The sequence below is a fragment of the Setaria viridis genome, chromosome 7 (assembly GCF_005286985.2).
Source record: "Setaria viridis chromosome 7, Setaria_viridis_v4.0, whole genome shotgun sequence".
NCBI classification, from domain to species: domain Eukaryota; kingdom Viridiplantae; phylum Streptophyta; class Magnoliopsida; order Poales; family Poaceae; genus Setaria; species Setaria viridis.
The window spans coordinates 7,497,377-7,519,193 of NC_048269.2; the positions used below are offsets into that span (position 1 = coordinate 7,497,377).

The 21,817-nt window shown below is 42.3% G+C and overlaps 1 protein-coding gene across 2 annotated transcripts; it reads left to right on the plus strand.

Moving 5' to 3' along the window:
* Positions 1-17,915, plus strand: LOC117862814 (actin-related protein 9). Of its 2 annotated transcripts, none has more exons than XM_034746336.2 (21): positions 1-159; positions 299-371; positions 783-904; positions 1,005-1,064; positions 1,141-1,212; positions 2,332-2,434; positions 2,841-3,046; positions 3,466-3,586; positions 4,533-4,597; positions 5,396-5,485; positions 5,608-5,658; positions 6,680-6,811; positions 7,985-8,074; positions 8,748-8,818; positions 8,898-9,073; positions 9,152-9,195; positions 9,280-9,329; positions 10,017-10,062; positions 10,282-10,332; positions 16,223-16,369; positions 17,675-17,915. In XM_034746336.2, the coding sequence occupies exons 1-20, from the start codon at positions 157-159 to the stop codon at positions 16,364-16,366; spliced, it is 1,770 nt and encodes a 589-aa protein (XP_034602227.1). In that variant the 5' UTR covers positions 1-156; the 3' UTR covers positions 16,367-16,369; positions 17,675-17,915. The 2 variants fall into 2 exon arrangements, with proteins under 2 accessions (XP_034602227.1, XP_034602226.1); XM_034746335.2 differs by having other exon boundaries at positions 8-159; positions 17,621-17,915.
* The last annotated feature ends 3,902 nt before the right edge of the window (positions 17,916-21,817 follow it).

Consider the following 21,817-nt stretch of genomic DNA (forward strand, 5'->3'; position numbering starts at 1 on the left):
TTTTTTTTTGGAAATAAATGTACACGCAAGCTCACCACACCGTCCCGTTTTACAGGAAAAAAGAAAGTCGAACCCGCTCGTAGTGGAAGAGGAACGGAGCCTTCGCCTCCAACCCCGGCGCCCCGCTCCGCCGCGGACGCCGCCGCCGCCGCCGAGATGGTAAGCCCTACCTCCTCCCATCCCTTGCTTATTCTCCTCTTCCACGCCGAATCTGGCTTGTTCCTCCTGCCACGTAAACCCCAGAGAAACCCTAGCCAGTGGCGACTGAAGTTTGATTCTGTGCCGCCCCTTCGCGCAGGACTACCTCAAGACGGTGGTGCCGTCGCAGCTCATGGCCGAGCGCGGCTCCAACCTCGTAGTCATCAACCCAGGTGCGCCCCTGCCCAAACCCTAGTGCTCGCACGTGTTAATTAATTATTATCACTACTTTTCTCGGCCTATTTTTCTTTTTCTTAAACGGTTTGCTTCTTCGTAGTTTTATTTTGATTCACGCCTTCTGGGATCCAATGTGCTCAGAAATTGTGAACCTCAGGTTATTGATAAATGATAATTCAAAATGGGAATTTTGCCATGCCTTCTCCTTTATTTGGTTGAATCGAATGCTGAAGTGCAGCTTTTAAGAGAAGTGCATTACTTGACTTGTAACTTACCCTGATGAGTGCTGACAGTGAGATGCTGCAGTTATTCATGACTGGAAGAAATTTCTAGCAAAACAGTATGTTTTTCCTACATGATGTAATTCATGGTTGCTAGTCATTTAAGCAAGTGCACATCATTTGTAGGATCTGCAAACGTGCGCATGGGGTTTGCTAGTCAGGATGTGCCATTCAATATACCACACTGCATTGCACGACACATCAATCCACAGGAGGGTGAAGAACCAAAGTTCTCTGTGAGGGATCAGGTAATGCAAATAAGAGGGAGGCCATCCTATTGTGTTTTTTGCATGCTTGCAATGTAACTTCAATATATTTTGGGTGAACAAGAGTTATGCTTGTTTGCAGATGCTCAACTGCCGTGCTACATCATCACAGAATGCAGAGCGGGAGAGCGCATATGATATTGTAAAAGAAAAGATTCCAATCATTTTCCTTTTGGACTATGTTTGGCTCTGTAGCTAATGAATTGGTACTCTTACAGATTGCAGCACTGATGAAAATACCATTTTTGGATGAAGAAATGCCTTCACCGAACCAACCCCTTCCTCCAAAGGTACTGTGCATTGTGACCACATGTCTTTACCTCCGAAGCTAAACTTCAGCTTTTTCGTATTATGAAGTGGCACAATGGCATCTGGAGGCAGGGTTTGCTCCTTGAAATTCTTTATTTATGATCACACTTAAGAAATCTGGAGAATGTTGATATTTGTAATCCCCATCCTCTCCCCCCCCCTCCCCACCCACCGAGCACGCACGAATAAAAAAAATTGCCTGTTTATCTTGATTTGTTTCCACCAAAGACTGTAAGGATAAGGAGGAAGAAACATTGGACATTTATCCTGTGTTATAAGGCCTCGTTTATAAATATCATAATCCCCTCCAATCCATACGTATTGAGAGGGATTGGGTTGCTTTGTTGTGCATTTGGGCTTATAAGCTGAACAATAGCTAGATAGGATTCAGGACTTTACAATAAGCTAATTTAGTTATAAAGAGAAACCCTGCATGATCTTCCACTTAATAATTGTTCTATTTATTTTGTGGCATTGTTTTTAGGTTGTGATTCCATGCCATCATTATTGTCGTTTACCATGCCTGTCCTTTGTGGGCCCAAAATGCCATAGGCTCAGAAATTTTCATGTATGGCCCACATACCAAAGCATCAGGCCACCACTTATTTTATGGGAAATTGTGTTATTCAGTGCCATATAATGACCTTCTCGTTTATGAAATATAATGTCTACAAGCAAGCACATAAGTTAACTGAACTTTTTTCATTACTGTCCTTATAGTTATCAATGAAACATACGATAGGCATTGTTAGATGTTGAAAGATGTTCTTAAGATTAAGTGTTGAACAAAGCATTAGAATGCAGTATATTAGCGTCATAGCATGCTTGGACATGAAGGTTCTAAGATGTCCTTGAATGACTCAGCAGAGCACCTCTCCTGAAAGTGTAGAGCTAGTTCTAAATTATATCTAACTGTGGAACTTGCTGTTATTTTCCAATCATGGAATCTGACTTCAGATATTTAAGACTAACTGGTGTTTGCACTGCATATATATTAGACAGTTTGGCATCACAAGATTCAGTTTTGTTTTGTTTTGTTTGTTTAAGAAGTTTTCCAGCATAATCCCTGCATGCTGATGTGGTTATTTTTACCTCTTCAGATGGGACGTGTCGATGGTTTTTCCTCACAGCAAAGCAGAGACGATAGTAAATTCACTTGGACAAATGTGACAGAGAGAAGTATTAAGCCATCCACGTCAATTGGTACTTTCTGATCATTACACTTCATTCATTGAAGTGCTTCCTTTTTTATTTCTGAGTTGCTATTGTTAACAAAAGTTAAACTGCATATTTTGTGTTTAGGGTACTACCCTTATAGATTAGTTTACTTTTTGGAAGTTGTACATCAGTGTCACCTGAAACGGTTTATATTTTTTTTGACATTGTGATCGCCGGTTATGACTTCTGTTTAAACACCTGCCTGGTTAGTGGTGACCTGCCTGACCCATGTGAAACCAGTGGAGTTAATTTCAAAGATAATTTGGTACCTGCTGATTTTTGTCGTAACAGTTGTCCAGCAATGTTCAATTCTACTGTAGTTAAGAGGAAACTCTACATAGCATTTTTTCTTTCTTATAATTGTTTTGCCAAACCCCCCAAAATTGGCCAGATAGATCAGTATACAAGGATGCTGAGGAAGGTACTCTGCCAAGCACATCTGGTGATGATAATGGACATGACGTTGAAGAGAACAAGTATAAGGAAATGATATTTGGAGAAGATGCTTTGAAAATACCTCCTTCTGAGTCGTACTGTTTGAGTCGTCCTATCAGGAGAGGCCATTTCAATGTGTCTCATAATTATTCACTGCATCAGGTAGGAAACCAGATTAATGCATGTTTCTTTTCATAAAGATAGTTCAACTGTAGTATGCTTCTCTCTGTGTGTTCCTGACAACACAGCTCAGATCATAAAGTGTCATTTCAGTTCATTTGCTGAGGTTTCTCTTGTTAGTTCTATAGTGGTTGAGTAGGAGTGCTTTGTTGTTAAAAGTAATTCGTTTTGATACAATGAGTGGAACTCATGGCTGCAAAATAGTGAAAATTTGCATTCTTAAAAGACCTAAGCTTGATGCTAGCAACAGGCACTCAGGCAGTATGTGGCTCCCTAAAGGGTGGGGAACATATAAGCAAAAGATTAGTTCCTTTTGCATGGGTTGTCATACTTATGTGGCTATGTTCTGTCATTCTTGTGTATGTATCATCTCACTGATTTTTCTTTTATATATGTTGCAGGTTTTAGAAGATTTACGCACTATTTGGAACTGGATGTTGACAGAAAAGTTGCATATCAACCCAAGAGACAGAGGTCTATATTCCGCAATTCTTGTTCTTGGGGAGACATTTGACAACCGAGGTATTTCTCCTTTCATACAATAGAATATTAGGAGGTGCAAGTTGAGCCCACCTGTTTATGAATTACATCAGTATGTCTTGGTACACACTTGATATGCCAAATAGAATTTCTTCTCATAATAAATGTTTTTAATTGGGCTGGGTGTGACCTGATATCACTTTCCATGCCATAGAATACTACCTCGTGTGCTACCAGTACTTAGTGAATTATTTTACTTAGACATCTAGATTACATGGTAATTTTAGAGTGTCAACAATAGATGAAGAAAAAAGCAGACACCATTATTGTTGGACACACAGTGATTTTCCAACATCTGATTTGGTCATTTTGTTACATCGGGTGTTCTTTTTGTACTCGATTGTTTTTTAAGCTAAGGTGATACTGATTTTCTTTCATATAACATCCTATAATTTTTTTAGTCGACATGATTAGTCAATTGTTAATTCACAGAATAGTCTTAGCAACACGGTTTGGATAAACACATAGTTCTTTAATAGATTCTTTCCTGCAGCACATGTTCACATACTATGTGGTCCTAGTCTGATTTGTTTAGTTGGGCTTCGTCTCTTTGGACACGATCTTTGTCTGGTGACACATTTCTATTTGTGTCGTGATGGTGTGTCCGATGTTATCCCTTATCCGGTTTTCGAATCTTCATCCTTTGGTTGTTGGCTAGTCATCAGTTCGGCTGATTTCCTTTTTTAATGCTTTAAACTTGTATATATATATATATATATGTTATCCATGCTGTTAAGGAGCCTTAAATTGATAAAATCATGATTAGTATATATTTTTTTGTGTGTGTTTTGAGTAACAGTCAGCTGTTTGCTTTTCTTTTCTGTTTTTTTGGGCACTATCCTATACTGCAATGTATATGTTATGTTTCACAAGGCAGATTCTGTTATGTTTTTTCTGGTGAAGAATGTTAATTTACTCACTGTGCCAGAAATAAAAGAGATGCTGTCTATTGTCCTCCACGATTTGGGGTTTAGCACAGCAGTGGTACATCAGGTTTGTCTTTGTCCCCAGTCTCATAGCATTTTTCACATAAACATAGTCCGTTTTCTTTTCCCTGTGATTGTATTGTATGTAGTTTTACCCCAATGGTGCTATAATAATTTCAGCCTACTCTAATTTGCTTGGGACTGAAAGGCTTTGATGTTGTTTGTTTGTTTTTTGTTTGCTATAATAGTTTCCTCATTTTTGAGATTATTGTTTTCCCGGAACTACTGAAAAATTACATTCACTAATTCACTTAATGGGTTATGTTCTAATTCAGCAGTTCAGCATATTGCTGTCAGTATGTGGTACTTCACTAATATGTTTATGATCCTTCTTTTTGTTATTAGTTATTAAGTAACTATGCTGGAGAGGGTGTGTCGATATTTGTGCTAGAGTAGAAGTTCGCTCCACTGCCAAAATGGTGTAACTTAATCATGGGCTACTGTTGCTGTAGAAGAACAGCTCGACATTTTTTTGCTAGCGCTAGCTGTTCGGATCATGTGATTAAGTCTAGCCACTAGCTCAATGTTTTGTAGCCATAAATCAAATCCTTGTGAAGTCACGAGTCTTGCTAGTGGACATTTAGGCGGAGCAACTTGCACCCAAAGGTTGGGCATTAGCTTTAAGTTAAATGTGGTTCATATGGTGTTGAATCTTCCTGTTTGGGTAAACTACAAATTGATTGCTTAATGCCTTTATTGGGTTCAGAACATATGTGCTGGCAGAATTCGCTAAACTTGGCCAAGCTTTAATATTTGATGATTCACAGAATGGCTTCCAACATATTCTTTGTTTATGTTTTATTAGGAAGCTCTAGCTGCAGCTTTTGGAAATGGTTTGTCTACAGCTTGTGTTGTCAACATTGGCGCTCAAGTTACGCAAGTAGTTTGTGTTGAGGTAAGCCTTGTGTGTTTTTTAATTCTTGCATTAACTGCTAGGAAATGCAGGTCTTATTTTTAGTGCAGGATGGAGTAGCTCTAATTAGATATCAATACATCATCTTCCCCCAATGTGTGCAGGATGGAGTAGCTTTGCCCCACACAGCATTGGCGCTTCCGTATGGTGGAGATGTATGTTCGCCTGCACAACAGATTGCCATTACTCTGGTCATTTTATTCATATGGTGTCATGTTCTAATGTACTGCTGTGCATTCAGTCCTCTTCTACTTTGTTTGTCAGCAAAGGGGATCTTCCTTTTATTTGGTACAATGTGATAGTGTTGATTTATCTTTTAATTTCACCATCCTGTTCATAACATATTACTTAGGAATGTAGCAATTTCTGCCTTGTGGATAACTCCTTCAGCAGAAGTTCTGCTGCTGCAGTTACTCTAGTGCTAAAACTTAAAACTATTATATAAAAGTTAAGAAAAGAGTAGCTGTGGTTCCTTAAAGATGTCCTAAAAAATGAATTACTGTTAATACAAAGTGTAGATTTTTGGTTCTTCAACATATTTTGCAAAGCAGATCAGAGATATGAAAATAGAATTCTATTGCTGACCAAATTTTTGAGGTGCAATTTATTTGATTTGTATCTCCCTTCAGCTTTGTAATGGGGAGGTTGAACTTGCTCAATGTAGCATTAGAACTTGAAAAACAAGTTATATGTACACTTGTTTTAGTTTGATCAATATTTTACTGTATCAGACAAACCCTTAATATTAGCATTTTGAGGTGTGTGAAGAACTTATCTATTCCTCATTTTAGTTTTAAATGACTTGCTGCTAAATGTGTGCCCTTCTGTACTTCTGTGTTATATGTTGTTTGGTTCATGTCCTGTTTATTTAGGTATTTCCCAAGTGCTCTTATACTTTTGTTATTTGATGCTTTCTGTAATGTTCATATTCATTTCAATTAGTGATGAAATTTGTACAAAATATGATAGTATATATAGAGTTACATGAGTTATTAAAAAAGGGTGCACCCACACGAGGTGGGGTCTGGGGAGGTTATAATACTATAACATGCTGTCATAATATGTATTGACTGCTGCTGAAAGCACTATCTCTTTGTGTTGTATATGTATATCATTCTTTCATTATGCACTTCATTTCGCAATAATGTGTCCTTTGTTAACTTCATTGTATTGTAGGACATCTCTAGATGCCTGCTTTGGGTTCAACGTCGCCATCACACATGGCCAAACTTTCAAACTGATCCAGTGAGCAAGCCCATAGATATGCTAATGCTCAACAAAATAAAAGAGTCATATAGCCAAATAAGGGTAAGTGGCTTATTCTAAGCTTGCTAATTCTTAAAAGGGTAATGGCTGAGAAGTTTTTCCTTGTTGGACCACATGCTACAGCTGACTGTTTTGTGTAATTGTGTTCCAGTTATGATAATTTTGTTGTGAGAATAAACATATAAAATCTTCTGAACAGTTTTATTATATTATTATTGCGAACGGGTCTCTAGCTGAATTGGTTCGATGGCCTCAGTAACACTCCTCAGGTCCTGGGTTCGATTCCCTGTGGGAGCGAATTTCAGGCTGGGGTTAAAAAGATCCCCTCATCCATCACCACTGGGGGTAGTTGCAGTGGTCGCCAGCCCAATGGTAGTCTCACAAGGGTTACGGGCCCCTGTGTAAGGGTGGGGCAAAGGTTCGGGGATTTTCTTGGTCTGTGTGAGAAGGTCTTCTCTTAGCCAAAACCCAGGGGCTGTCTTACCCCCCGCAGGTCAAGTTTTTTATTATATTATTATTGAATTGATTGACACACCTGAATGGCTGAAACCGTAGACACATGCGAATGAAAAAAAGTGTGTGCATCTTCTGTTTTATGATTGCACTATAAGGCAGGTTCTCAAGTGTATGTTGACTAGTAAATCTACCAAGTTGAAAACGAACAAATTCTACTTCCTTTTTTTTTTTCCAATTTAAAATCTCCATCAAACCCTCCCTCCCCTCCCCCTCTATTTGAGCTATACCTGATTGACTGGTCCAGTATGATATATTGGATCGCCTGATATATGCATTGAAAATCCTAGTAATTGGGCTAGGCATTTAGGGCCTTCTTGTGGTTGGGATCCAAATGCCTAGGATTTAGTATGCATGTGACATTGTTCCTAAAATTCCTAGAGGGATCCATATTTTCCAAACATGCCTTGTGAATGGGCTTGAGGCAGATGAATCATTTGATATAGCTTGCTAATTTTTTTATTGCACCATGCCTATTAGTAAATTAACTAGAAAAAGATGCCAGTAGCATAAGGTAATGTTTTGCTGTAGATACCATTTTAAATTTGGATTTATTTCCTTTTCTACATCAGGCTATGCTTTACATGAAAATGGTCAATAAAATGGAAAAAATTGTATTTTTTGCCTTAAAACTTTCTTTGGCCAGTTCTGTTGTTTTTAGTATCATACTTATTCTAGGACATATTCTTTTCCTTTTTTCAGAGTGGGACTTTTGATGCAGTTGCCCTTGTTCATTCATACGATGATGATAGATCTGCTGGGCATCAAAAGACAAGACTTTCAGCTCTTAATGTAATTCCTTGAACACATACATACTCTTTTGGTCTTTCCCTTCATTTCCTTGCTGCTGTTGTCTTTTGAAGCGGAAGATAAGATTATGCTTTTTCAGAATGGTTGTCTTACAGAAGTGAGCATTGTGCTCATGCCTGACATATGTAAATAAGTTCTCTGTCATGCACGCACAGGTGTGCACACAGAAGCTGGATCTATCAATCTGAACTGTTTATTTAATTGTTGCAATTGATATTTCAGCAATTTTCCATCTTGAAAAGGGTGTTGAACGGTTGTCGGCAAAATTCTGTAGCCGTTTCTCTTATATGAATTATTGTCAGTGCCTCGATCAGGTAGCCGTGCAGAACGGGAGGGATTAGGGAATTGTGAGGGGTAAACAGACGCTGAACTGGACACTTGAGATCGGGCACGCCAGCGATGGCTGCGCCCAATCTCAAGGCCCGGAGGTAGATGAGGATCTCTCCTGATAATTCTTACTTGATTCCCTAATTGATACATCTCCTCTCTTTATATAGAGAGACTTGACCCCTAAGCAAGATATCTAATTCTATCTCTAACTCTAACACTAATGGAGGTCCAATAGGCCCATCGTCGGCCCAGCCGACCATCCATGACAATTATATATACATAACATATATGAAATTCAAATTTACTTTAAATTTTGATAAAATAGGTTCCTCCTATGGGGCTTCTTTACCCAAGGGTTCTTGTTCCAGAAGAGTACCCTCCACCTCCTCGATCTTGGTGAGATTTTGTTTTGTTTCCCCTCAGTTTGTGGTTATGCTTAATATGGTTGCTTCATACAATTTGTGTATGCTCCCAGGTTCCAAGACTACGATGACATGCTGGAAGATACTTGGCAGACAAGTGACAGTCTTTACCCTGGTGGGAATGGTGGGTATGGCATGTGGGACAGTTACCCTACGTTTCCCACTAGATTAAAGAAATTTGATAACATTGGTCTCGTAGAAGCCATTGTTAGTAGCGTTCTTTCGACAGGTAGTATCTTTCATTCTTTCTTGATATATCGTGTACCTGAAAGAGAAACTTTTTGACAGTAACAACTACTGATTACAGGACGTGTTGACCTTCAAAGGAAGCTGTTTTGTAGCATTCAGCTGGTAAAGTATCAGGATTATTTTCTCAAATAAAACCAATATTGTCTATGACTCATTAGAGGGACTAATCTAATCTGTGCCTTTCAGGTTGGTGGTGCAGCTTCTACAGCTGGTCTTGCACCAGTTCTGGAGCTAAGGTTTGTTAAATGTCAATCAGCTTGTCCTAGCATTGTTTCATGGAAGACTATTGGAATAAATTTGCAAAAGCTTACTAATGTCACACTATATGTAGATAGTGCACAGGTGTAATGGACATCAGTTTTTTTTTTAAAAAAATGTACTCCCTCTGTTTCACAATAGTTGTTGTTCCAACTTTGTCCTAAGGCAAACATTTATATCTTTGACCATCAATTCCTAAAATGTCGTGTAGTTTAACAACATGCAAATTATGTAGAGTATTTCTCATGATGAATCTAAAAACATAAATCTTATAATGTCAAACTTTACATTTTTTAGGAATTAATGTTCAAAGCTAGAAAGGTTTGAGTTAGGACAAAGCTAGAATGACAACTAATTTGACTTTTTGGACATTGACACGGTCCTCAAAATGTATGCTTGATCACTAGTCTCTTCCTGCAATGTTTCTACAAGTTGTAGCAAAGTTTATGTGCTTTTACTGCATTTCATCCCAAAATGTTACTTATTTGTGTCTGCAAGTTCTTTTTTTTTTGAAAAATAAACTCTGATAAAATGAACACTGATGCCATTGCAATTGGCCAATATTAGCCCATTTTTGGACAAAAAGAGTAAGATGCAAATTTTTATCAACACATACTATTCCTGGCCTCCAAAGGTTTATTGATCTGCTCAACTTCTCTTTTCAGGATTCTCAACAAACTCCCAGCAAACCAATCTGTCGAGAGAGTTGAGGTGTGTTATGCAAACTTAAAAGACATGGATTGGTCTATCTATCTCTTTCTTTAGCAATGCATGCTCTATTTCTTGAGATTGTTGCCTGTAGTTATGTACTTATGTGATAGGTTTGTTCCTAGATTTACATTAAATTCTATTAAAGTTTGATGTTGTTGCGAGTCCATAATCTACATCATTGAGTTTCTTTTTTTCTTAATCCCTCATTTGAAATGTTAGGTGCTGCAGTCTAGGACTTACCCTTTATTTGTTCCATGGAAAGGTGGAGTGGTAAGTTACATCTCTTCTCAAATGAAGTATGTTGTCCATTTTTTCTATATAGCTTGTGCGAGTTTTCGGTGTAGCAAACTCAATATGTCATCGGAGCTAATAGGTCATGATGTGAGTTTGAGGTTTTGAGCCGTGTCTAACAAAATTTTAATAAATATTCGTGATCCTTCCAGTCCACACCAGGCATGAGGGAGCCTAGAGGGGCAAAGGGAGTAGTATTTTCCAAATCTTAGCAGCTACTGGCTATCTCCATGAACTGAAAAACCCTGATGGGTATCAAGAGAAAGTGAACCCATTGAAAGCATACCATGCTAGAAGTTGAAAATTTTTGGGAGTTTGAGAAAAAAAGTTAGAAAAATGAAATGCTAACAGACTCTTTTGGCTAATGTATGAAAAATTTCAAAATGATTTTTGAAAGCTCTGCATATCACACACCCCTTTAACAAATAAGCTTTTGGGTTTAACTGTTTGGTGCATCAAAGTCATCAATATTCTCAATCTGGTCCAGTACCTAGTGTCCTAGTGTGATGCATTCTCTAGTGGTAATATGTTTTCTTGTACTACACTGTTTGCTTAGGAGTTAGGACTAGAGTTTTGAAAATGTCAGTTTCCTGTGGCTGGTTTTGTTTCTTCTTTTCCCCTGTAAAATACTTTATTTTCTATGCTTAATATAAGCTTAGGCTCTGCTATGCAGTAAACCTCAGGAAATGGTAGTAAACGTGCTTTCCATACCTTTTGCTAATAAGATAAACTGATGCAAATTTTTTGAGAATAGAATTTTCATTTTTAGAAAAAAATCACATTTTTTGTCTTTTACTCCCTCGGTGCAAGAATATAAGGTTAATTCATGTTGTCTCTATCTTCAAAATTAGATTTTAACTATTGTTTTTCTGCATAATGTATTACATGTAAATCAATATAGCATAAAGCACTTTGAAGTATAAATCTAGCTGTATAGTTTTTATACACGTAACATACAAAGTTCCAAAATCAAGCAGGTCTTGTCTTTTTGTATTGATGGAGTAGTCCTTGTAAAGGTAAGCAAGACTATAGTGTAATATCAGGTCTAATTAGGTTTCTTGATGAAAGAACATACATGTTTGGACTACCTTAAGCTCTTAAGCAGTTAAGCATGGAGGACAAATGGACAATGGCAGCTGGACCAGTGAAACTCAAACCCAGGAACTTACCCGGCCACTCGGCTAGGCACCTTCATAGATAAGTCAACCAGGTGCTCTTGACCTGGAAACAACTGACCATCTTGTTCAAGGCAACAACCGAATCCATAGAAGATGTTATGGCAAGTGGGCCGGCCACAGGCCTAGGCCCACGAGTACTGTAGCTCGTGAACAGTACCACGAGGGGAATAAGATTGGTTTGTTAGCAAGTCATTAGAGATAAGGTTGTTAGAGGGATAAGGTTATTTAGATTAGATTAGGTTTGTTAGGTAGCTGGCTATATAAGCATAGCCGCACCATCCATTGTAATCAAGCAAGAAGAACCCTAAAAAGTAGTCAAAGCCTGCCGAGGGAGGGCGACGAATAGGTTCTTCGGGCTATCCCTAGTTATTCCATATCAGAAAGAAGCTTGGCAATTTGGACCCTAGGTATCATGTGCCAAGCAAGGGATTTCTCAACCATGCACAAAAGGATTGTGGCGATTGTATCCAAAATTTCTATCTGGTGCCTCTTCGTTTGAGTTCATCTCTTGCGCCTTGATGATCACTGAAAGTAATATGGCTCGGGAATAGTAGATGTATTGATGCAAAGCACCGGGGTTACATATATATAGGCTAGGGTCTCCAGGGTTTATAGAAACACCACCAATCAGGAAATCGCAAGCGTGGGCATCGCGGACACGAGCTGCGGTGGCGTCGCGCTCAGCTGCTGTAGTGACCGCCTCCTGTTCGGCCTGGAGGGCGCACGCCAGGGCCTCCTCGCACTCAGCCAGGCGCTGGACGCGCACCTAGGCGGAAGCGGCGGCGCCCTCCTGGTCGACGGTGGGTAAGGACCCGGCCATGGGTGGCGCAGCCAAGGGGTGGCGCGCGGGGTTTAGGGCAGCGAAAGGTGAATTGGGGCGGTAGCCCGGACTCGTGATACCATGAAAGTAATATGGCTCGGGAATGGTAGATGTATTGATGCTGTTAGGAATAGCACTTGTATTCATAATAGGGGCACTAGGCCCATATATGTACAGGTACAGGAAGAGGGAAATATACACAAAACCTCCTAATACAAAAGGGAAAATACCAATAGTACATATGCATCTAACACCCCCCTCTCAAACTCATGGTGGGTCAAGAACACTGAGTTTAGAGAGATAAAATTTGTGCTTAACTCGGGTCTGTGCCTTTGTAAAGAAATCATCCAACTGCAACTCTGAAGGCACATGCTGAAGAGCAATAACCCCATCCTGAACCTGTGATTGTGTATAAGAAACATCCGTACCAATATGCTTAGTAAACTCATGCTTCACTGGATCACGAGCAATACTAATAGCACCTGTACTGTCAGACAAAAGAGGAGTCGGCACAGAAACTAAAACACCAAAATCCTCAAGCAACCATCGTAACCAAGTCACCTCTGCCATCACAAGCGCCATAGCACGCAACTTAGCCTCAGCACTCGAACGAGAAACTGCTACCTACTTCTTAGTCTTCCAAGCAATAAGGGAACCACCAAGAAAAACACAATAGGCAGAAAGAGATTGACGGTCAGAGGGATCACTAGCCTAGGTAGCATCACAATTTGCCTGGAGATGTAAGGAGCTAGAGCGTGGAAAGAATAGACGGCGTGAAAGAGTCCCACGAAGGTAACGTAAGACACGAAGAAGATGACTATAATGAAGATGAGTGGGAGCTGAAACAAACTGACTCAGGATATGCACAGCATAGGAGATATCAGGATGAGTAACACCAAGATAAACAAGACTCCCAACAATATGACGACAACGAGTGGGATCCTCAAGAGGCTCACCATCAATGGCTCGAAGATGAACATTAAGTTCCATGGGAGTCTCAACAATCCGATGATCAGTAAGAGAAGCACGATCAAGAAGATCCTGAATATTCTTTTCTTGAGAAAGATAGAAGCCCTTAGATGTAGAAGAAACCTCAATCCCAAGAAAGAAACGAAGAGGACCAAGATTAGACATAAGAAACTGCTCACTGAGACGGGCCTTGACAAAGGCAATATACTGAGGATCATCTCCAGTAATGATCATATCATTGACATAAAGGAGGAGAAGAGTCCGGCCACGTGGTGAGGTATGGACAAAAAGCGTAGGATCATGAGCACTAGCAGAAAAACCAGCAGCAGTGACCACAAAGGCAAAACGCTGAAACCAAGCACGAGGAGCCTGTTTTAGGCCATAAAGCGAGCGACGAAGATGACAAACCATACCCACAGGAACAGAATACCCAGGTGGTGGTTGCATATAGACCTCCTCACGCAGCTCACCATTAAGAAAGGCATTCTTGACATCATGCTGAGAGATGACCACTCACGAACAGAGGCCACAGCAAGAAGAGTGCAAACATTGGTCATGTGAGCAACAGGGGCAAAAGTCTTGTCATAGTCTCGACCATACTCCTGCTGGAAACCACGAGCAACAAGACGAGCCTTATAGTGCTCAAAAGAACCATCAGAGTGGGTCTTCACCTTATAAACTCACTTACATGTAATAGGGTGCATATGTGCGGGACGAGGAACAAGATCCCACGTGTGAGTGTGCTCAAGAGCTACAATCTCCTCAGCCATAGTGTGCTGCCATTCCTGATGAGGAAGAGCATCACGATAAGAGGCCAGCTCCGAAAGAACAGTAGCAGCATCAGCAGAAGGAGAAGCAGAAGGAGAATAATAATCAGGACGTCTTTGAAGATGATGACTACGACGAAGAAGCTGCTCAGGAGAGGAATCCTTTGAAAGAGAAGCCTTAATAGGAGAAGATGGCGTATCAGACGAAGGTAGCACAACAGAATAAGATGGGACATCAGAATAAGATGGCACATCAGAAGAAGTCCGAACACGACGAGTATAGACGTGTCACTGGTGGCTTCACAGAAAAATCAACAGCCACAGTAGGACACTCCAAAGAAGTAGGCTCCGAAGAGAGCACATCAGCACGATGGACAGGCGAGGAGACTATAGGGGGAGCCACTGGAGGAGGTACACGCCGTGATAAAGGTGTGATAGCAATAGAAGTATCAGGTAATATCAAGAAGGATAGTGGATCAACCAAAGATGCAGGGAAACATCATAAGAAGGACGAGAATAAAAAGGATGAGATTCATCAAAAACAACATCCCGAGAAATCCTCATCCTACGACTAACCGGATCCCAACAACGATATACCTTATGCTCAGAACTATAGCCAAGAGAAACACACTCAGCAGACTGAGCAGTCAGCTTTGTGCGCTCACGTGGTGCAAGACAAGCGGCGACGCGGTGGATGGGTCCGGCGATGACTTGGAGGCGGTGGGCGGCGGAGCGCATGGGCGCAGACAAACGACGGCGAGACGAGTGGCGGAGACGTGCTGCAGGCACGGCGTCGGGTGACGAGGAGGCAGGCGAGCGGAAGAACGGCGGGCGACGAGACGAGCTGCAGGGACAGAGAACAACACGCAAGTGCAACGTGCGAAGGAAAAAAAAGGAACCCTAGAGCAGATTGAGAAGGAACCTAACCCTAGTTTGGCTCTGTACCATGTTAGGAATAGCACTTGTATTCGGAATAGGTGCACTAGGCCCATATATATATAGGAAGGGGGAAATATACAAAACCCCCTAATACAAAAGGGAAAATACCAACAGTACATATACATCTAACAGATGCAAAGCACCGGGGTTGCATATATATATAACCCTAGGGGATCCTAACCTAATACGGTAACACCTATCTAAACCTAGGGGCGGCGCACGCCCAGCACCCAAGGCCCATAGGGCCGGCCTATACACAACTGTCTAACAATCACTGGCTCCATAAAAGTTAAAGCCTTCTGTGCTGATGATTCAAGTATTCATGGCCATGTCTGGGCGTTAGCTGCTGAACCTCAAAGCTATACCTATATTTGAATTTGCACCTTTTAAAATGTATTGTCTTGTTCTTTGATTTTTATTGTTGTTTGCCATTGCTCATTGCTGTTTTGTGGAAATTTCTTGCATAACTGGTTGATAAGAGTCTCAAATGTATGTAACTGTTATAACTAATATTTTGAGTTGCTTTGCTGTTACAACTAATGAATTCTATTTGATTGAAATGCCTTCTTCTATATTTAGACGATTGTCCAAATTGAACTGATGATTACGCGTTAGTCGAGGTTGGTTTTTTCTTTTTGTTATCAGCGAGTCTGTAACCTATAGTTCCTGAGCGTGTGCGTGTGAGTTTGCAAGGTTTCTTATCCCTTTTTATTCTTAATATAACGATATGCAGCTGTCTTGCATGTTTGAGGGAAAAAATGGACTGATTGCTAAAAATTATTCAGTTAGTCAATCCAATATGTCTTGATTACAAAGATATACCAAGATTGAAATTTGAGTGATGCCATTGAAGCTGTTGCTTTGCTTATGGGTGGTACACTATACGTTCTTCCACATCAACCCAGTATTGGTAAAAGTGGAACTGATGGGATTTGTTGGAACTTCCAAAACAGTCTATTTAATTAAATAGACAATGGAACTGATGCATGATTCAGGAATAAAATGATCCATGTGTTACTCTTGAAGTAGCTGTGGACACCAAACTTTCACTAATAAAGAAGAGGATCTGTCTGATTTAGGAAACTGGGTAATGGACAGTGAACTGTAAGATGGAAAATGATGCATCATGTGCTTTGTTTCCCCTTTTTGTTGTCCTATGTTCCGTATTTCTGGATCTTTACTTTACTTTGGTGCAGATTTTGGGCGTCCTTGATACCGGTAGGGATGCGTGGATTCATAGAGAAGATTGGATTAAAAATGGTGTTCACATTGGGAGTGGTAGAAAATATAAGGATTCCTACTTTCTTCAGGCACAAGTAATGTGCTACTACAACATATAGCAGGTGTTCCCCCCCCCCCTCTCTCTCTCTCTGTTCTATGCATGCTATTTTAATGTTGAATACTAACTGGTACGCTAACATTTATGTCATGCGTTATAAAGAATTGTGGTGTAGTCAGTGTTATCCTAAACGCTAAACGGTAAACAGTTGGTCACCTGCTGTTTAGCCATTAAACGGGCTAAACGGCCGATTAAACGGGCTAAATGGTCGATTAAATGGAAATGGCTTGCCACCGTTTAGCGGGCTAAACGGCCGATTAAACGGGCTAAATGGTCGATTAAATGGAAATGGCTTGCCACCGTTTAGCGTCTAAATGCTGTTTAAACGGCCTAAACGACCGTTTAGGCGAACAGTGGGTGTAGTTTCATGGCATGACTCTTGATGCTAAAAGAGTTATTGCAAATCATATCGATGACTTTGTTTGAAACCACATAATTATCAATCCCACTTTATTTTGGAGTTCATATTTCCATGACATAAGAATGACCAGACCAGTTTCAGCATGTTCAGTTCGCATGGCGAAAGGGCCTGTAGCACAATGGTTGCAGCACTCAAGTAGGGGGTGTTTGGGAGGAGGGGGCTAAACTTTAGCCCTGTCACATCGGATGTTCGGATACTAATTAGGAGGACTAAACATAAACTAATTACAAAACTAATTGCAGAACCCCTAGGCTAAATCGCGAGACGAATCTATTAAGCCTAATTAATCCATCATTAGTGAATGGTTACTGTAGCACCATATTGTCAAATCATGGACTAATTAGGCTTAATAGATTCGTCTCGCGATTTAGCCTAGGAGTTGTGTAATTAGTTTTGTAATTAGTCTAGATTTAATACTCCTTGTCCAAACATTTGATGTGACGGGGGCTAAAATTTAGCCCCATCCTCCCAAACACCCCCTAAGCACCTCCAAGGTCCTGGGTTTGACTTTGACTCCTTCGTGGAGTGAATTTCAGTGTTTGATTAAAAAAATCCCCTCGCTGTGCCTCCCCACAAAATAGTGGTAGGGTGCCAGCCCGTGTACCAGTGGTTGCGGTGCGGCTCTATAGGGTGAGACCAGGGTTCGGGGGTTTTCTCAGCTGGTTGGCTACTTAGCTGGAGTCTTCTCTACCAATAGAAAACCATGGCGGGGTCTTTCCCCCAAGGGCCGAGTTTTTTTATTTCGCATGAGATACTTTATTATGCATTTGGTTAAACTGGTGTGTGCATGGGAGGTCAACAATTCTTATTAACATTTTCATTATATTATTGCAGGTTGGCTATCATATTACTGAGTTCCTAACACATCCAGGCCCTGCAATTTTGCAGGCTGTTTGACTGCGAATGATCTTAGGATATGCCTGTGGACTGCAATTTACTTTGATGTATGATGCATCATCAGTTTCATGCATGCTGTGTTTGTCTTGTTTAGTTTGAGTCATCAACAACCAAGAGACTTGGATGAAGACTGGTAAGTTAGAAGTAGAACTGTCTGGTGTTGTAAAGACGCACTCATGTTTGACAGTAATTTACTTTGTTGCAACTTTAATGTTTATGAGATTTCTAGTAACTCTGGTATGATCTTCGGGTTCATAACGGAAACACGAAGAACAGTGTGGTAGTTTTGGCCTTGCTGTATATGCTGCATCAGTCTGACATGGGCACAAATGGCCAGAATGAGAAGTCTCCCCTAAGCCCAGGGGCACAGGGAATCCGGTCATACCACACCCCTAGACCCCTGACTTTGTAAGAGCATCTCCGATAGAATATGTTGGTGATCTAAAACTTGTTTTAGATAGAGAGAAAAATTTAGTTATCCAAATGTTGCTTTCTCCTGCATTTTACCTTTAATGGTCTACCTATTTTCTTTATGCAAGACTCTGACAAGTAGGGCCTGCCTGCCAGTCTCCCTCCACCTTTCTCTCACTCTCTCGCGGGTACTGCGCCGCTCATCCCCTCGCGCATCTCCTGCCTTTCCGCCGGCCACGCTGCTCCTCTGCTGACCGCGCCACTCCCCTTCGCTGGCCACACCGCTGATCGTGCTGCCGGCTAGGCGCTCCTCGGCTCGCGCCGCGTCACTCCTCCGCTCAGCGGTGCCCAAATCGGGGGTGACGCGGACTGCGACAAATCGACGCAGGTACCACTCCTTCCGCGTCCAATCCACCAAGGCTGAATGAACGAATCGAGCTCCAAATCATGGCTCGGCTCACCCGACGGAGCTCTCCTGTGCGGCAGCGCTTGCCTATGCCGAGGCGGGGCTAGTTTAGCCATCCAACTTTGGATTGGTATATTTGCATATTGGAGAGAGAAATTTAAGTCATAGTCTAAAAAATTTAATTATAAAAAATTTAGGTATAGCAATCCATACATGTCATCTGCTGGAGCAGTTTTTTGTGGTTTTTAGGTATTCTAGTAGGTAGTTTTTAGACAATTGCCATAGCCATTTTAAACTGCAAATTGGGAAAACCATGCTCCTGCAGAATATAAATTCAGACCAATAGGAAAAATTGGAATTTGGCTAGTTTGCTAAATCTTATGGAGTAAGGTAGCCAAATAAAGGGATGGAGAGTGATATTTGGCTAGTTTGCTGGAGGTGTTATAAGGGGGTGTTTGGTTCCCATGGACTAAAGCTTTTTAGACTAAAATTTGCACTTTTTAGTCCCTAAACATCCAAATAGGTGGATTAAATTTGACCTAAAGGCTTTAGTCCTCTAGTCCACAAAACTAGACTAAACTGTCTTGGGACACCCTTGCCCCTCATTACTCGTCCCACCCTCCCGCTCGCCCATCGCCGCTCGTCGCCGCCCGCCTGCCCGCCGGCCTCCGTCCCTTATAGGAACCCTCTAGGGTTGGTTCCCGATCTTTCGATGAGGGCGTGGGGTAACTCAATTGGTGGCTGGAGACGACATTCACGGCCCGACTACAACCATCCAAGGATGCTGCGCCTTAGCAACCGATACATCATCTCCAATGATCGCCACGATCTTATGGAGCACGATCAACCAAACCACTAGGGTAATTCTTGCAAGCAATCGAGGAACAAGCAAGAACAAGTAGAACAAGCAACTCAATTGTAAATATGGAGATGAAAACCAATCTGAAATCACAAAGTTGGGGTTCTAAGGCTCTGTTTGGCATGGCTCCAACTTCGGGCGGAGCTGCTCCACTTTAGAACTCCACATGGAGCCAGCTCCGCTCCAAAACTCCAGAACAAAAATGGGGTGTTTGGCTAGATGGGTGCTCTCAGCTCCAAAAAAGATCGATTTCAGTGTGGATTGCCATTGTTGCCCCTCAATTATGGCCCCACTTGTCATCCTCTCTATCCCATCTTCTTCTTCCCCGTTTTCCACTGCACTGTGCCGCACACGGGAGACCCTCCACGGGCGGCGGGGTGGGTGGCGGGCTGGGTGGCGGGCGGCGGGGTAGGCGGCGACGGGGGCGGTGCTGGGCGGCGGGCGGCGGGGTGGGTGGCGACGGGCGACGGGGCAGCTTGGGCGGCGACGGGTGACAACGGGCGGCGGGCGGTGACGGGCGACGGGCGCGACGACGGGCGGCGACGGGTGGCGAGGCCGGCCGGCCACCGGGGCGGCGACGGGCAGGGCTCTGGCGACGAGTGGGGCTCGGGAGAATAGAAGGGAGAATAGAATGAAACGTTTTTTTTGTAACCAGTGGCATTGGTGGGTAATTACCCACCAACTCCACGAGGAGGTTCAAAAGAGAGGTTTCTGGAGCAGCAAAAGAGGTGCTCCAAAACTCCACCTCCATTTGCTAAACTCCATGGAGTTTTGGAGTTGGGGTGTTTGGCTGAATTTTTTGATGGAGTTGCTGGAGTTTAGGAGTGGAGCCGTGTCAAACAGAGCCTAAATCGAGTAGAACGGATGGTCTAGTGGACACATGCGTCTACAAGGAAGTAGCAATAGTTAAACTTTCAACAAAACAAAACCCAATCTGTTTGTGACGGCTCTAATCCTTATTAATACCTAGGAGAACGACCGGGGAGGGGGGTGTTGGGGTCGTGCTCCAACCCTAGGGCGTGTCTCTAATGGACTCGACTTGATACACGGCCCATCGGGTCAAAATAAGGCGACGTAGCACCTTTGGATAGAAAACCTCTCAGTAGTAATTCGGTCATTGCGGCCACTTCAGAATAGATATGGACTTGAGTCTAGATCCATATGAAAACAGACTTCATAAGAATTCCAAGGAGTACTTGAACGCTCAAAACGGAGTCCGGATGAGGTCATGGTGGCCGTCGTAATTTGGCGCAGTGCTGCAGTCCGAATCCAGCTTCAAAACATGTTGGATTGGATCTCTTTCTTTCTTCGTGCCAAAAGTGACGAGGTGGCCTAGTGGAGGATGTTGGGAATACTTGGACTTAGCCCCCAATCAACTTCTTTGGTCCTCCATGCCTTCCATGTATGTTTAACACTCTTTTTGATCCACATATGTATTTCTGAAAATGACAACGAACACACATCATGGTGCAGTATCAATTTATCAAATGTATCAAATACAATCATGGTAAAGAATTATTTCACCTGTGAATCAAAAGTTGCTAATGTGGTTCTATCCGAGCAAGTGATGTCCTCATCACTCCCGCCCATCGCCGCCCTCTCGCCCGCCACCGCCGCCCGCCCGCTGGCCGCCGCCTTCCCGCCCTCCAGTCGTAGTGGCCAGTGATCACATCACCGGCCCTTGGGGACCAAACGGCGGCGATGAGGAAGGGCGCTGCGGTTGGGGCCGGCTCAGGTCCCGAGCGGCAGCCCTCCTCGGATCCACGCCTCCCCGAGGCCACCCCTCTCCCCGCTCCGCCGCGTTGCCCTTGGGCGGGCGCCAGTGCTGCGGCGGCGGGTGGGTTGTGGTTGGGGATGGGGTCTGTGGCGTGTCTTGGTGACGGTGGCGGTGGCGGCAGAGGCTGGAAATTGTGCTATGCTGTGAATATGTGATCTGCTGACTGCTTAGCGCTAGCAGGAGCCAGGAAAAAAAGGGTACCAGAGGTAGGGAAGAAGGGTAAAGGATCTTTGTTCAACAACATTTATGGACTTTAACCCACTTTAATCCATGGAACCAAATAGGGATGCATGGACTAAATTTTAGTCCATAGACTAAAGGAACCAACCTAAGCTCGCACGGTCGCACGGGCTCGTAAAAGATGGGAAAGAGAGTATCAAGCACACCCGACCCGAGTGGGATTTAAAAGTTCCAGAAAAGAAGTTTAATAAAAGAAATGCAACAGGCTGCATGAGAATGTGATTGATCTAGTTAAAAGCTGTTTCTTTTTTATTTAACCCGCTTTGCCGCAGCCGATTTGACAATAGAAGGCGAATGACATACGAACAGTACTATCAAAGCCGCAACCAGTTCCGGTTACAATGATTCATGTAACACATAGCACGCATATGTAATTTTGTATGACTAGTTTTTTTGCATATATTCTTCAGCTCATGATTCCTTAAATAAAGCCCAACTTAA

What these genes read in the sequence shown, in the direction of transcription:
- LOC117862814 (XM_034746336.2), top strand. An exon ending in TGTTTTGTAGCATTCAGCTG is followed by an intron (nt 9,196 to 9,279) that starts GTAAAGTATCAG and finishes TGTGCCTTTCAG; the next exon opens with GTTGGTGGTGCAGCTTCTAC. An exon ending in AATCTGTCGAGAGAGTTGAG is followed by an intron (nt 10,063 to 10,281) that starts GTGTGTTATGCA and finishes TTGAAATGTTAG; the next exon opens with GTGCTGCAGTCTAGGACTTA.